The 17,664-nt window shown below is 39.9% G+C and overlaps 1 protein-coding gene across 1 annotated transcript; it reads right to left on the bottom strand.

Moving 5' to 3' along the window:
- Positions 1–3,702: 3,702 nt before the first annotated feature.
- On the bottom strand, positions 3,703–10,190 carry vamp5 (vesicle-associated membrane protein 5). The gene is made up of 3 exons (XM_079251872.1): positions 9,884–10,190; positions 7,767–7,910; positions 3,703–4,427 (listed from the first exon to the last, which is right to left on the bottom strand). Exons 1-3 carry the CDS (start codon positions 9,884–9,886, stop codon positions 4,284–4,286), a joined length of 291 nt encoding a protein of 96 aa, XP_079107998.1. The 5' UTR covers positions 9,887–10,190; the 3' UTR covers positions 3,703–4,283.
- Positions 10,191–17,664: the final 7,474 nt, after the last annotated feature.

The raw sequence follows: 17,664 nt of genomic DNA, 5'->3' as shown, positions 1-17,664 counted from the left end.
AATTTATTTATTTATTTATATTTTGTTGTGACAATACATATGTACATATAAAGAATACAAAGTAAATAACTAATTCACACTCGATAAAATATGATATTAAATCGTTCTGAATCACACCTCTTTTCTTAGAGTGTTTTGAGATATTTTCTTCGGGACCCATGACAATAATTGATGTGGAAACAAACAAGTCCATTAACCTTTTCACAAAATGAAATTGGCTTGCCATAGTGTTCATCATTATTTTCAACATAATTTAAATTTTGCATCCATTTAATGTGTTTTTTTTTTTTAATCAAATGGATAACATTATTGTCGAGAAAAGAAAATTTAGTATTTTTCACTAAAAATGTCAAATATACGTTAATAAATCAAGTACCTAATTAAAGTTGGAAAATATCTCAGTTTGAATTCTTCAGTTTTTCTGTGCTTCAAGTTCATCAATATTTTCAACATAATTTAAAGTTACCTCCATTTAATGTGTATTTTTTTTAAATCACAAAAATATCATTATTTTTGAGGAGAGAAAATTTTATATATAGAGAGAGAATATATATATATATATATATATATATATATATATATATATATATATATATATATATATATATATATATATATATATATATATATATGTATGTATATATATATACATACATATATATAGTAACAAATCATGATTCTTGTGATTTCAGTGGTATAACAAATAACAAACAGCATTATGAGACATAATGGAAACATTTAACTGATGCTAGGGGTTGTATATACAACAGGAAAATTACAAATATTTGGAAGCATATAATTTATAAGAAAATTTGATATGTTTCAGTAAAAATGTCAAATATGAGTTAATAAATCTTGTGCCTAATTAAATAGTTAATTCTTCAGTTTTTCTGTGCTTTATTGATGCAACAAAGGCAATTTGATAGAGTAAATCATTATAAGCTATTTATTAAATTAATCACCAGAGGTGTACCAAAGTATCTGGTTGGCATTATAGTATTTTGGTATGCAAATCAAGTTATGCTTGTAAAGTGGGACAAGGCTCTGAGCCTTTACATGTTAGCAGTGGTGTTAGACAAGGAGGAATTTTATTTCCAGTTTTATTTCATGTTTACATCGATGAGTTATCCTCACAATTAAACAGATATAAAACAGGTTGTGTCGTGTGAATCATCTCATGTATGCAGACCATTTGGTGATAATCAGCCCATACAGTGCAGGGATGCAACAATTGTTAAAACTTTGTTCAGACTTTGGGATCAATCATAATGTAATGTATAATCCTGCAAAGAGTAATAGGATGACTGTAAGAAGCAAAGAAGATAAGAATGTGACATCCCCCAACTTTTATTGGTGTGATAAACCTCTCAAATGCTGCAATGAGGTTAAATATCTCGGCCATTTCGTTACTGAGGACTGGTGTGATGACAGAGACAATATGAAGCACATACAGTAGTAAACTGTGTGTGCTGGCAAATGTGCTGCTGCTGAAGTTTAGCAAGTGCTCCTGCAATGTGAAAGTGTCCTGTTTAGAGCCTTTTGGCCCCCTTTGTACACCGCCACTACAGGCGATGCAGTATTCATAGACTGTGGCTTATAATGACACATTTAGGCTGGTGATGTGGGTACCCAGGTGGCACAGTGGCAGGCAGTTGCTTGTAGAGAACCACATTCCAACTTGTGAAGCACTGAAAAGACATTTAATGTTTAAACTTATACGGTGGCTGGAGGAGTCAGAAAACTCCATCATACAGGCTTTAATAGACCCTCAGCTGAGCTGTTGTTGCCATACCTCTGATCTGAGGAAACATTGGATGGAGAAGCTGTTTTTACAGTCACATGGACTAATTTCTGTGTTACCTGTGTATCTATGTTTGATGATGACGTTCCTTTTATATAGATATGGACAATTGTGTCTGTATTAATTATTAAATATAATTTAAAAAAAAAAAATCAATGATCAAACCAGACAGTCTGTTAAAAGTTTTTTATATTATCCGCATCGACAGCATAATCTCAACTTTGCTCTTATTCTTTATTTTTTATTTTATTTTTTAAAGGCAAGCAAAACTTTAGATTTGATTAAGCAATATGTATCAGACCTCTACCAGGCCATTATATCCTTTATTATTTATTTATTTATTTGCCAATGATAGCAGACATTAATTGTGAGTTAAAAGCTTTAATACAGAATTATTCATATCGCCCCATCTTTTAAAATAATTCCCAGATCCAGACGCTGATCCAGATCACGTCCTAATCTATTTGCCTGTTTCCTTTTCCATTTCTGAGATTTCTTGAATTTTTTTTTTTTTAAGCTAAATACGTCCTTAACTTTTTGAGTTATGTAGCTGACAGACAGACAGACATTAACCAACGCCTCCCAATACAAGAGCCAGACCTTGGCAGAGGCTGTAACTTAAACCAGACAGTGTTAACTACAATATTTCTTCTTTATTCTACTGAAAGCTGTTGTCAAGGAACTCTACACAAACCAAAGATGAACACTTGGAATATAAGAGCAGTACTGTGTGATGACAATAAGTGAAGGCAGCACCACTGCCTTTTGAGCTGTCACAAACAGAACACCGTATATAATAAACTGCAAGTTCCACAGGATATTATAGCATCAGAAATCTAAAAAACAAAACAAAAAACAGCCGTATCTAAATGTCAGTCAAAAAAGTGAATGCAGAGTAATACCCTAGAAGTTTTTTTGCATTTTACTTGCTTGTAGTTGAGGACATCTCAGCGACATAAGTCAAGAAAATGACATTCTGTTTTGTTGAATCACAGCAAGATAATGAAGACAATTTCTAAGTACATAAACAAAGAATGTCCCCACAGAGAACATGATGTCAGCTGTGTAAACAAACTAAATCTGCACATCTCTGTTGACCGTCTCTGAAGCACGGCGACTCTAAACAAGAGCACAAAGCAGCACAAGGGCTCTGAAATCTGTGTGACTCAGTGTTGTCTTCTTCTTCCTCTTTGTTAAATGTCCATGAACAAAAATATGCATGTTTGCATGCTCAATTTATTATGTTTTAGTGGTTTATATGTTGTAAAAAGATCATTATGGTCATGGTTTTTGACAGCAGATATTTACACCTCTAACTGTAGTAAATGGTGAGTATTTTTCTTACATTGATAGGTAAGAAATGATCCTATATAGAAGACCCAACTTGGCATGAGACATTTTGCCTCCTGCTATAAGCATCTGTTATGCATTTGAAGTACAAACATTGGCCGCCAGGGGTCACTGTTTATTCAGGCATTTTTCCTTAAAAACAGCTGCATTAAAAGGGGAATAACTCCATGTCGAAACCCCAGATTAAACCTTTCATTTCCAATTTACAGCATTTAACTTCTCTTTAGTCGTTCTTCGTCACTTATGGCTTCAGATAACATCATATTTATAAGCAGTTTAGATGCTCGCCTCATCAATAAATCAGCATGTAAACCAATTGCACATTTCAAGACTTTAAACACAAACAACATCGATATATATATATATATATATATATATATATATATATATATATATATATATACACATATATATATATATATATATATATATATATATATATATATATATATATATATATATATATATATATATATATATATGTGTTAATCTTAACATGTAATGTTAAATAAGTCACTCAAAATAGAAATGAAACATTTTATTATGCAGCCATTTTTTCTTTTTTTACAGATGACATTTTATATCACAAACTTTCCTTTCTGGGGGGGTGTATGTTTTTGAAGCTTTCTGAAGCTTGAACAAATTTAAAAGACTATGTATTTGTTCTGTTTTTTCTTCTGTCATCCACTGAATCATCGCTGAAATATATTCAGCAACAGGAGGAGCGCAGTGATGTTTGCCGCAAAATATTTGTAATTCATGGCCTTGCTTTAAGGGCTGGGCGGTACCAGAGTGCATCAGTACTTTAACAAATCATAATGGGTTTCATCAGAGAGGAATTTCTCTGGATGTCCGTTTGCTTTTAAGGCTTTCAGTCGAGCTGCTGTGTCTTCAAGGCTGGCTTTGCAGAGGTCTTTACAGAGGAAAAAAAAGGAGAGGAAGCAGCCGATCAATCAGTGGTACCATCATCAACCTAAGACTCAAACTAGTGAATAGTTGGAATGACTCCCATAAATATGTAAAAACAGAAAAATAACCAACTAAGCAGCTCAGAAAAGATGCAGGAGTCCAACAGTTACAGCTCCTCTTTCCTGGAGCTTTATCCAGGACAAACAAAGCAACCATGTTCGTGTTATCCAGCGATGGCAAAGATTATAAGTCCCAGGATGACGAGTCCTGCCACCACTCCAATGCCGATAAACACCACTTTCATCTTCTTGTTATCCCCTCGTTTCTTCTGCTTCAGCGTGTTGGCGGTCTTTTCAAAGGCTTTACTCTGAGGAGAAACACACACTCATTCAGTTTTACCATCACTTATGAAATGTCAGGCTGACACAGAAATCCAGAGGCAACACTGGGAAAACAAAGAAAGAAAACATGTCCAGTGCAGAAGAAACTTCCCACACATGAATTAAAATGCCCGTCCACAGCATGGTAAATCAGTTTCATGTGAGGAGGATCTTCACCAGGATCATGCTTCTCAGCTGTTTTCCTGCTTTGGTTTACTGAAAGATTTCATGGCCACTTGAGGAGGTCAACAAGTAAGACACAATGTTCCCACACGGCTCTGCTGCTCTGTGTACACAGCTGAGCTGCAGTCAGCGAGAAGAAACAGGCTAATGATGGAGATTTATATTCAAGAGGCAAACACACTCACATCACAGGGAGAAAACAAGGACAGCAGCCATCACGCTGCACTTCGGCCCTCATAGAGGTCCTCTGGGAATAAACACAGCTAAAACACGGACATTTACATAACTTGTGCCTATTATTAGCCAAACATAAATCCTTAACTTGTTTAAAATCAGCGTCCTGGCCTCCTGGTCGGCGATGCCAGCAGGTGTCACAGACATGATCTATCTGAGATTTCCTTTCTGAACATCTACCTGCAGCTGTTGGAAAACTAAACCAAACAAGGACGCTGCCAACATGGAAAGCACAACAACACAGGGAGGACTGGGAAGTGTGGCTGTGTCAGGACATTCAGCAAAGGTAACTCCCAAAAAGGAGCTGGCGTCTTAGCCTTCCTGTTAGCAACGTGGACGGCGGCAGGTGGTAGCACGCCATCTGCAGGGGGGGTGAAGCTGCTGCAAGATGAATCTATATGTATGGGGGTTGATGCATGGCTGCTTATGTAATCTGAAACATGGGGGAGTGTACTAGTGCATATACAGGTAGTGAAAGAGAAGGTGAAAACTAAACTACTCCAACTTGACCAGCAGAGGTTGGGAACACACATTCTTTTAAACGTCTTTGTTCTCTTATATTCTCACATCTTTTTGTCTTCATTTATATATGTCTATAACATCTAATTACTGCTTATTGGTAGCAGCTCATATTATTATAGATTTAACTGTAAACAATGTGAAAAGACTCTCCTGGAGCTCGGCCCTTCACCGCCAGCCGCTCTTCCAGTCAAACAGGATGGATCAAATGCAGACGAGAATTTCCCAGTTGAGATGAAGAAAGGAAGTTCTGTTTTCTGCTGCGTTGCTTTCTGTCTGTCAGCAACATCATGCAGAAAGTTATGGACGGATTTTCATCAATTTTCAGAAATGGAATAATGGATCCGGATCAGCGCCTGGATTTGGTCTCATCTCAGAGCACTTTACAGATGCATCGGTTGGGGTCAGATCATAATAAACAGTTAAGGAGAACCAACAGATCCAACCCCCCCCCCCCCCCCATCCTGGCCTGCGCGAGCCGACCGTGGATCCAGGAATTGTTTTTGGATTCTTTAATATTTCCATAGAGGTTTGCAGCTTTTATCTCAACAGATATTCCCCAGAATCACTGGCAAAAGCAACCAAACAATACAAGGTGACATGATGGTAGATGTTAAAGTTACTAACTAACCCAGACTGCTGCCGAGCCACAAAATGTTGTCGCAATATGCTTCATATTCCAATCTAAGTTTTGTTTCCAGGGTCAGTTATTCTAAATAAGATGGAAACAGTGATATGAGCTTGAAGTATACATAAGATGGTGGGCGGGGCTTGTATCGGCGTGGGCTGCCGGCCCTTTTGGGCTTCTCCTCAGGTGAGTGAGCCTGAGGCTCGGCAGTGCGCTCTCTGAGTGCTACTGGTTATTGTTCACCTCTCCCAGGCTCCAGACCCCGAGGAGAAGAAAGTAGCCGTGGAAAGTAAATGAACAAGCTGCAGGTGTGTATAAGCCAGTGGTTTCCAAACTTTTTCTGCAGGGCCCCCTAGTCATCGACGACGATAATGTCGAGCCCCCCCCCCCCCCCCCCCCCCCCCCCCCCCCGTCACATAAACCAAAGAAACATACTAAGAAATGTGTCTTTACTTTTAGTGGCTTTATTGTAAGTTACTATATTTAAAGCCGTGTCAGTATTATTGTCCATTCTTCTGCTTTAGTGTCAAACACTACTACTACTTTAGAAGAGGGGAGTTTTCTATGCTGCTTTAGTAAAACAACTTTGTTATATATGATAGTTGGATACTTGATTTCTTAAGTAACCTGCAGGTTTTTCTTTGTGCTCAGGATGAAAAGTCCACAAGTGGTGTTGTAACTTGTTTGGCTTCGTACTTCATGATATTCAATGATAATATTTTGGTCCATGCAAAAGACTATGGTCTCATTATTACCCACCATTGGTGATTATTATTACTGGTCAAGCTGGGACAGATATGTTCCATCATAGTTTGCTTTTTTTTTTATTACCTGAAGTCTCTTTTGTTGATTTATCATCATTTACAATCATATTGTTACGAATTTATCCGGTGTAAAAACTCCCAAGTTTTATTTTGCCTTGCCGCCCCCCCCCCCCCGTGATTACTCTGGGCCCCCCCAGTTTGGGAACCACTGGTATAAGCAGTGAGATTTGTATTATTTCTAGCTGCAGTTATACGAGAACAGGAGAGTATTTCATGACCCGGGAGGTCCAACTGTTTCAGCTTTTCCCATGAAAAGCTTTGCTAAAAGTTCGATCTACACAGAAACTCTGCTGATCTGATCTTATCAGTGTTTTCCAAACACTTCCAGTGACAACACCAAGCCCAGCTTCACCAAAGTGCTCGGACAGATTATTTAAGATTTAATAAATATTAGCATCCGGTGTCTGAAGTCTTATTCTGAAGGAGAGTTGACACTCAGCTGGAGATCTGCTCTCCCAGTTTGTGTCTTCTTCTGAAACTGGATCCAAGTATTGAAGCTTAAACTCCATGCTGTTTTCGCTCTCTGGGAACTAAATCTGACAGTGTCCTGTAACCAGCGGGGCAATGTGGGAAAGAGGTGACCTGCTTGTCGACCCCCGGACGGACATTGGCCTCGTGGCATGTCCTGGACTTACTCTCTCGTACCCAGAGAGACCAGCTCGCTTCATTCATCTTAGGAAACAATAGGAAATACCTTTCCAAATATAGCACCATAAAACACAATCAGGACGTAAATTGTACATTTGTTTTCCTCTCCAGCTCCGCCTAATGAGTATTTATAGACATCAATATGACACCTTGCTATTCTTTAACCCAAATGAACCATTTGCCCCGGCAACACACACCTTTCAGACCGCTTCACAAACAAATTCGGTCAAACTCCAGTGGAGTGGCGACGACGTCTTCCACTTGGACATCTTGTCAGATTGTTAGCTTACCCTTTGCAGCAGCTCATCAGCCCGGTCGTCCAGTTCACTCAGTTTGCCCGTTCTCTCATCAGATTTGTTCAGGTTGTCCAGCATGATGACCTTCACCTCCTCCACCTCGTCCTGCACCTGCTCCAGGCGGCTCTTCCCGTTCTCCTTCAACCAATCAGCACAAACACGGTGTCAGAAAGAGGCTTGGTTGTTAGGTTTCTTTTGTTTTTGTCATTTTGAGAAGAATTTCCATGAATTGACACATGCACACAGCTTGAACTTTGACATGAAAACAGTCGGAGAGAGCTGATAAGACATGCTAACCTTGTTTTGTTGTGGGGTAAACAGAGGATATTACACATCACTGCTAGCCTGCAACAAAACCTTTCCATGTGACGCTTTGCTTCAAAACGTAAGATAACATGAGACAACCCATGCTGGATGTTAAGTCTCAGATTGACCTTTTATTTGTCATTTTATCACATCTCTAATATTCCTCTTTACGCTTCATACAGATGTCACAAGTCACTTCGGACTTCGATTTAACATTACTTTTATCAAGAAGTTCTTCATAAAGGAGGGAAATTCTTTTAAAAAAAAAAAACAACAACAAACAATTAAGTTTGTTATTTAATCCAAGTGTGAAGATGTGGAGCTGTTATGGCGCACCACTGAGCTTCAGATCATCAGTAGGTTAACAGGAAACGGTGTGTCCCGATGAGAACTGGGTGTATGCTCTCTTTGGCGCTTGAGGTTTAGCAAAGAACATTTCTGCTTCCTGTCATGTTTACTTTCTTATCAAACTATAAAAGGAAGAAGGTTGAGATTTTTTAGGACAGTTCAGCTCTAAATGGGTCAAAATATGCTAGACGTAGATCCGGCTGTTGGTGTATAAACACAGCAACATGGTCTTGCGGTGACCTTCACTTCAAGCAGGATAACACAATGATTGTTTCAAACTTAAAGGTGTATTTCTAAAACATTCATCACGTATGAGGAACTTCCCACAACAGAAATGAAACCACACTGGGAAAGAAACCAGCTCTGAGTTATGAAATGAATAAAATGAAGCAGGACAGGTCTTCCCAGGTGATGAAGAATGGATCAAGCAGCGCAGTAATCGAGCAAAACAAGAACACAAGAACACTGCAGCAGGAAGTTTCCGCAGCAGTTTGACCTCAGGATCATTTGTATGCTGACAGCTTTCTCCTTCACATTCGCCCCCCCCCCACCCCTCTCTCTGCGCTGCGGGGAGGAAACCAGCACCTCAGAAGGTGACAGGAACAGGAAACCAAGCGAACAAAACATTTCCAGTGCTCAGCATCTCCTTTCAGATCACTGTGGCTCCTCATAACCGTCCAATCGTCTGACAGCTCCTCAGCTGGCTTGTTGTGGATGTGTCTGCTGGTGAGAAGGGATTTCTAAACGCCCTGCGAGCCAGCTTGTCTCAGTCTGGCCATGTCAAAAAGTAACCAAACAATAGTCAGCGTTTAAAATTCAAGCGGTGCTGTTTTACACAGGAACTGCTGCCCATTCCAGCCTCCCTTCTCGCTTCCTTCCTTACCTCCCTCATTCCCTCCCTCATGTACCTGTTTATCGCCACACACTCAACACCCACGTTACAGCCTAAATATTCATCTGTTCAGTCTGCTTTATTTCTATGGCGCCATCAATGACAGGCATCTCAAGCGGTTTACAATAATCCAATCCCATTTAATTCCAAGTTGATTGTTTAACTCACATCAGTCTAAAACCATAATAGCTGTGCTTTTATGAAATAAAAATGAAATAAAAAGCCACAGTTTAAAGCATATGGGTGTTGATACACAGTAGTTACAGTATGTTTAGTGAGGAAAAGAAAAGACAGCATTTTTGTAATCACTTCCCATCTACTCCTCACTCACACGTATGTTTCAAATCAAACAAGTTATATTATCAATAATTAAATTCACTTTAGCTTGAATAAAATAGGACTTCTTCTGTCTCACACTGGCTGAGTGTGTGTGGAAACACGTAGAGTTGACAGCAGCTACATTTCCTCATCTGCAGGTAAACACTTCTACAAACTTTCCACACACCTCTCTGTCTTATTTTAGTTTTATCTACATGTAGCAAAGTATTTCAGGGTATTGACTTACCATGTCTCTCTCTCTGTGTGTGTGTGTGTGTGTGTGTCTGCTCGCTGTTTGCGTCCTCAGCTGTCACTCCTGCATTTAAAGGTCGACTGAAGGCAACTTTACAGCAACAGGAGACGAAGCGTCCTGCGGCAGAAAAACGCGCGTGAGTCACGTAATAAACTCAGCAACGCCCCGCAGTTTCTTGCTCTTCGGTCGGTTTTTTTCCCCAGAGATACTTTGTCCTCAAGTCACTTTCGCTTCTCGCAGTTTGCGGCTCTTTTACAACTGCGGGTCAACTATCGCGCTATGAGGCGTTCATGGTCTTCCCGGAAAACGTTGGCATGTACGGAAAATGGTCACGTGAGCAAAACGCTCTTGGTTTAGTCCCTGTGTGGACTAAGAGCTGCAGAAACTGGCAAATCCGACTCTTTTGTGACTTTAAAAGCGAATCCATGCTGGGATTTTAGTCGCAACGTGAAAATTACGCACAACATGAAATGCAGCAGCATGTCAGCTTTACTAAAACAAAACAGAGATTTTAACATAAGTTACTGCTTCTGTAGTAGTTCCTTAATTACATAAAAATAAAATGAAATGTTTGGTATAAGCACAAAGCAACCATCCTCACATGTTATTTTCTGAATAAATTTAGGTTTGATGAACACTAGATTATAATCCAACTGAAAAAACTTTGATATTTGCAACAAATGTAAAGGTTTAAAAGTAGAAATAATAATAATAAAATTTAAAAGATATTATTATTATTATTATTATTATTATTATTATTGTTGTTGTTGTTGTTGTTGTTGTTGTTATTATTATTATTATTATTATTATTATTATAAAACACTAAGATTTAGATGTAGGTTCCACATGAGGCAGAAAGATTAATACTTAACATAGATGTAACAAATAGTGTCACTTCAAAAGCAATGAAAACGATCTATCTATCTATCTATCTATGAATACACACACACACACACACACACACACACACATATATATATATATATATATATATATATATATATATATATATATATATATATATATATATATATATATATATATATATATATATGCAGTTGGTTTACATGCTGATTTATTGATAAAATGAGAATAACCTTACATGTGACAATATGACCTTAACTCTCTGTTATTTCATGTATGAACATCTGTAGTTTATTATTGTATGATGTGATCTAAACTCTGTCTCTCTGTAAAGCTTCTGTTTTCCCCTGAGTTGAAACTAGAGTCACCCGGAGCAGCTGAATGCAACAGTGCTCCTTCCAGTCATTGCTTTATCTCCTTCATGCAGCTGGTAAACTCTGCACAGGAGATGTACAATATGATATGCAGAAAAGCCAAAATCTAGCAATGTCTCACTTTTCGATCAATATGTCATAAAAGGTCCTTTACAGACTCACTGCAGAGCATAATGTGCTCTTTGGTCACTTAAGGGTGTTGCCTACTTCTGGGACATTCAAAGTTGTTAAAAGGTGACTGCTAGTCCACCCTTTGAGAAATATGTGAAATATTCATATAATATCCCCAGTGGGACCACCAACGAGTCTGTGTTGACCTTGCTGCTCTTTACCTTCATGCATCCTGCAGTGGAACGCGATCGTATGAATTTTGAAGTTGTAGTTGCAGGGTAACTTTTCTTTCTGAGAGAAGGAAACAATGGTGCTGTTGTCCTGCAGTGAAGTCTGTTCCAGGACATAGATGAGACATAGCTGTACATACGGTATTGCAAGTCTACGCTGTGACAAACATTGCTCACATGGTTACGTTTTTCTGAACTATGATGGGTTTTAATGATGAATGCTTTTTTGTATGTGTGTGTGTGTACATGTGATTGTTTGAGTAATGCTTTCGATAAGAAGCAGACAAAACTACTCGATTGTATCTGAGTTGCGTCACTCCTGGGCAATTAAAATTCCAGTTTCAGTTCTTCCAGTGTTGAAAACCTTTATGTGCCACACTGCTTCATAGTGGACAAAAAGGGGATGTGGGCAACTGTTGGCTCAAAAGCTTGAAAAGGTTCCCAAAGTTTGAAAATAAGAACGGTGAATTACACATTTCTGCATTTCCTCCTAAAGCATCAACAGAACAACTTTCTTTTCTCCTGGGAATTTTTCAAAGCGACAAAAATTCCCCGAGCTTCACTTTGTTGACTCAACGAAAACATCAAGTCACACTGTAATGACATGTAAATAAGCTGGATGGATATTTCTGTCTGCAATTAAAGGATAAAGGCTATAACTATTTAAACCCTGTGACAACGAAGAGCGAAAACTGTGAGAAAAAGATGAGTGGCAGGATGGAAATGAAAGTAAACAGAAGGTTTGAGGAGTTTTGGGGAAAGATGATTTAGAGGAAGCAGCAGCAGCTGTTGCGCGTCCTGGGTTTTCCCTGCAGCGATGGCATGTTCATTTATCTGTTTGCTTTCAGCAGCTAAGCTTGATTAAGAGTTAAGACTGAAAACCAGTTCTTCTGCTGTCAAGGCCTTGTTTAGACACATCAGTGACTTACTGTTTGAAACAGCTTGAAAAAAAATTTAATCTGTCTTGTGTTTAATAATCATGGGAAGCAAAGTAAATCTGAAAATCAACTACATCTCATCCAAACGACACAGAATGAAAATACTGCAGCCTGGACCCACAGCTGCCTGTATTTTCTGTCACATGTGACAATTTCTAGTTCAGATGTGAGAAAAGAAAGTGTGTCATGTAAGAAGTAGAGCTTTAGAAACCGGGACACTTCAGAGCCACATGCACCATTCAGTTAACCTGAAATTCAGCATTCTTTGTTAATCCCCACAAGAAATTTCTATAGGTGAAGTACATATAATAAAAACAAATCAATAAAAAAGAGAAAGGTAAAAATCTGTTGACAAAGTGCAGCAGAAAGAGAGGTGTGGTTCAATTCCTTTTAACACATCTGGGTGTTGCAGCTTGGCAGCATCTGAGCTGATGACGTCACATACAGGAAAAGCTGGGAACACTGGTGAACTTGCTCAGCAGACAACAGTATGATGGCAGAGGTGCAGCGATGCTCCAAATCCTCTCCTGTCGCTGAAGTCTGGAAGGAGCCGACAGGAGCATCAGGACACATGGAGCCACATCAGCAGCATTTACAAGTTATGATCCTAACCCCTTAACACGATGAAGGTTCGCAGGGAAGCTGGAGCCTATCCCAGCAGCCTTTGGGCGACAGGCGGGGTACACCCTGGACAGCTCGCCAGTCCATCGCAGGGCCACACAGAGACAAACAACCACTCACTCCTATGGGCAACTTAGAGTAACTAATCAACCTAACATGAATGTCTTTGGCGACCACAACCCCCACACAGAAACTGTCTAAACCCCACCCCGGCTGAGGATCAAACAGTGCTAACCACCATGTCAACTATTATATTCCTGAATATTTAAGGAGGATTATAAAGTTGGAAGTAAACCAACAGCTAAAATTGAATATTAGTGTCATTTCTAAGTAAATAATATATAATGTATCTGTAAATAATTTGGGAGTGAGTTTTATCTTTACCATAAAGGCAGAGTGGGCGCTTTTTATAGGGAGACAACCAGAAAAGCTGCAGCTTTTCTTCTGCTCCACATAAAAACTACACACTGCCTTCTCGTGTCTAAATTCTTGTTTCACAAAGATGAACGCATCCCTGGAAAATGGCCACGGTTTCAATAGTTTAAACACAACTTTTCCACTGAATGCTCAATGTTGATGACTGTGTAAATAGATTTCAGAGCTGCTTATTCATCATCATCCTCATCATCAGCTCAGCAGCTCCGTGTCATGTATGATGCAAGCGTCTGAAATGAAAATGCCCCGCACGTTTATTATAATAAGTAAGCATGTTTACAGGAAAGTTGTGGGAGCAGCTGAAAAGCTCACGTAATGCCTGGGATAGGACTCTAAATCCAGATGAGTTCAGGGGGGAATGCGGGGACGCTCTACAAACAAAACGGAGCAGAAATGATTTGTTGTGGGTCTAACGATTTAAGAGGAGGTGCATCCTAATGGGTTCAAGCCTGAGAATGAACAAGAGCATGTCGATCATCAGGAGACTCATCAGACATACATGAGATAAAGCTCTTTTTAAAAAGAGCCATACCAGTAGAGCGACATAAGAAGAAGATAAGATACTGAAACATTGCTTTGTTGTGTCTAAAGTGAGATGTGAAAGGTGGATGTTCATGTCCGTGCACATCCGCAGCTGCCTCTTCATTCTTCTTATTCTCTCCTTGTCAACAATCTTTTACTGCCAGTGATCTCAGTTTATTCCCATGATGAACAAATAGTTTAAGTTTCTCCTCATTCCTCTCCATTTTGCTCCAACTTTCCACCATAGGCATCTCCTCCAAGACTCTTCTGGACTTAAAGTTTTATTCCAGGCTCTTTTTATGCTTTTGGAAGCTCAACCAGCTGCTTCCACATGCAAGCAACTTTCCTGTTGGCACGGTGATGTATCATCAGATGTCTAAGCACCTCAGAAATTTCTTAAACAACACAGCATTCAATTCAACAATGTAAAATACTTTAGAAATAATTATTTTACCAAGATGTTCAAAACAAATCCTTAGTTTTATTAGTTTAAAAAAAAAATGTATGAAACGTATGAAAGAAGATGAAAAAAGAAAAAATATATGTACATACCTATGTAGATACACACACTTATACATACATATACATACTAAGGAAGAAAAGAGTAATATTCATATTAATATTGACAATAAAAATTATTCCTCATCAATTCAATAATTAAATAAATTCAGTAAATTTAACTTTTAATATTCCTTTTTTTTTTTTTTTTTTTTTTTTTTTTTTAAAGCAAGCAGACTGATGTTCTGGATGCTGTGTTCTGCTGAGCAAATTTATTTTGCCAAGGGGAACTTTTATCGATATAATGATTCCCTTGTATCTCTAAATTCATATTTCATTTTTCTATTTGCTTTGGATAATTGTTCATATTACAGAGTTTATGCTGCTGGACCTGACTGAAGAGGACAGAAGAGAGACAGAAAGAGAACAGAAAACAGCGAAAACAAGAGAAAGAGTGTCGTGGAATTTATCCGATGAGAAATACATCTATAAATCAACTGTTTTCTGTTCAATTTATTGGGCATGTACAGATATTGCGGGCGAGAGGTCTCGAGAGCTCTGCCCCTGCTCAGAGTGCTACAGTGTTCTTTAAGCATACACAAACAACCCTTGCAGGCAGCACTAGTCAAAACAACTGCTAGCTTGGAGATAACAACAGTCAAAGCTGAAACAGGCCTTGAGCAGAACACTTAGTTTTATGCATGAATCTACTAAAGCAAGCTTACTGAACTACTCTAACTATGCAGAATATATATCTTAATATAACTTAATAAATGAGTAACATATTAAAACTACACTATACGCATAATTCCACCACATTCCCCCCTTTTGATCCTTTCAGGATCAACACAAAAGAAACACAATTCATGAACATAACAAAGCAACAAAACAAACCCATAAAATAACACTAACTACCCAAAGAGATGCAGGAAACTAAAACATCAGAATGGTCACTCCTGGCAGGGTTGAAGAAAATCATCCTGAAAGGAAAAACACTCATGTGTCAGAGTCAGAATCAGAAAAGCCATCACTATCAAAAAAGAAGGAAAAAGGATCAAAGTGAGGGAGATCCGAAGCAGGGAGAGTAATAAACAAGCCGAGGAATGCGACATCCTAAGGCAGAGTCAATCAGCCCAACCAACAAGGCTCTGATACACGGGACGACACAGCAAACACAGAACAAAAAGGGCAGCAAGTACTGCAATGGAACCCCAATAGCGTTGACGTAGGCAGAAGCAGCTGAGTCGTCAGGATGAACAGAGTGCCTGGACCGAGTGACCGGATAAGGGGGCAGATGGGAAACCCAGGAAGACAACTGTAGGCAAGAGAAGGGTGACAGGGGCATATATACCAGCCCACTTTTGATGGCAGCACCCCCCTAAGAACCAGACCACCGTACCACCACCAAAGGCCGGCGCAGGCCACAGAAAATTAACAGCATAAACACTGTCACACCAAGCACGGACCAAAACCCCAACAAAACCAGAACCCGGAGAGGAGCTCATGAAGCAAGTAAAATCTCACGTCGTCACACCTGAACCAGAGAGGAGGGGACTGTGTGCGGGTAAGAAGGAAAGGAACATCCAAGGAAATACATATCTGAAAGGGATAGGGTTTTCAGAAGAGAGTAAACAATCATACAGGTGGAGTCAAACTCAGGTGGAGGGGTAACTACATGCAGCACAGGTCTGGGCCCCAGGCAGACCACACAGGCAACTCCAACAAACGCGTCTACCTTCTCAGCCAGCAATATCCAATTATTACTCTGAGCAGACATGCCAGTCATCATCTCAAAGCAATCATCCACTTACTTCTCAAGTTCAGACGTGGGACCCGGGAAAAGACCTACAACAGGGAAATCAGCATAGGACTCAGCCAAGCTACGAGGCGACGATGCAACATCACTGCAAAGAGAAAATCTTCTAACGGGTCCCGGCGAGGGCCCGGAACATACACAAATAACCTCACATGACAACAGGAGTTACTAAAAGTACCACCCCGATATCGACTAGGAGGAGGATGTGACAAAAGGGGTTCAGAGGTAGTGTTAAACGTGAACACCAAAGTAGCCTTAGTCAGGTCTAATTTCAACACACAAGACCACCTGCGAGAATTCTTATTATCCACGTAGGAGGAAGGAGACCAGTCAGTTCCAGTTTAGGAAAAAACAGTCCCCCAAGTAGACGCAGAAGTGGAATCAGAAAAACACCACTGGTAACTGGTCCACCGATCACCATGCCATCCAAAGAACCAGAGCACACACATGGCGCATGTATCATAATGACAGAGTAGAACGCACAGGGGCTCCTCAGAGTGCTAGCAGGGAAATACATGACGGCGCGTCTACCTGTTAGAACCACAGACTGTATAAAGAGATGGACGGGGTCTCCGTGACGTCACCCATAGGTTCCTGAAAAGCCGAATTGAAGCTCGGTGGGCGGTTCCTACCGTCGCCATGTTGGTAGCGTCATGCGCGTCGTCTCGCCCGGAAAACACAAATATGGACAAAGAGGTGGAGCTGAGAGGGGGGCTGTGAGCATCACGGCGGATGATGGACATCGAGTGAACTCTGAGGTTTCTGTAGCTAAAAGCTAACCGAGCTAACCCCGAGATAACGGGAGCTACCCAGCTAACGGAGGTAAGCGGGCTAAAGCTAAGTCACATTGATCACCGGCTAAAAACCGTGGTTGTTCTATGTCCTTCGTCCTTGAAGCCAGAGATTGGTACCTGTCAATAAAAAGGACCCGCATGGGAACATGGGACATGGGAGTCTATGGGGATTTGCTCTGTTTTGGAGCCAGCCCCTAGCGGATGAAGGGGCAACTGCAGCTGAATGCACTTCAGCATAGGCTTCACTTTTAACCGCCGGAGGTTGCCCTCAGAACCCTTCTGGGCACTCAGCGACCGCAGGGCAAAGAAGGAACTGTAGTGAGTGGCAGAGCGGTTAACAGGGGGTGAAGCAGATTGATTAAAGAAGACAATAGGAAACACAATGATGATAGCTAAAATAACCAAACAACACATTGAGCTCTTTAATGATCAGACATGAACCCTAAATGGATGCCAGGGTCGATCTCTCTCTATGATGCCGTGTGGGCTGAGCTTGCGTTGGAGCTTGGCACGCTACTGTTGCAGGTGGACGCTAATTTCACTCCACACTGAGATTGCTTGAGAACGGTGGC

Source organism: Telmatherina bonti, assembly GCF_933228915.1.
Source record: "Telmatherina bonti genome assembly, chromosome: 13".
Classification (NCBI taxonomy): domain Eukaryota; kingdom Metazoa; phylum Chordata; class Actinopteri; order Atheriniformes; family Telmatherinidae; genus Telmatherina; species Telmatherina bonti.
The sequence above is the reverse complement of the archived record's forward strand: the minus strand, read 5'-3'. Positions and strand labels throughout refer to the sequence as shown.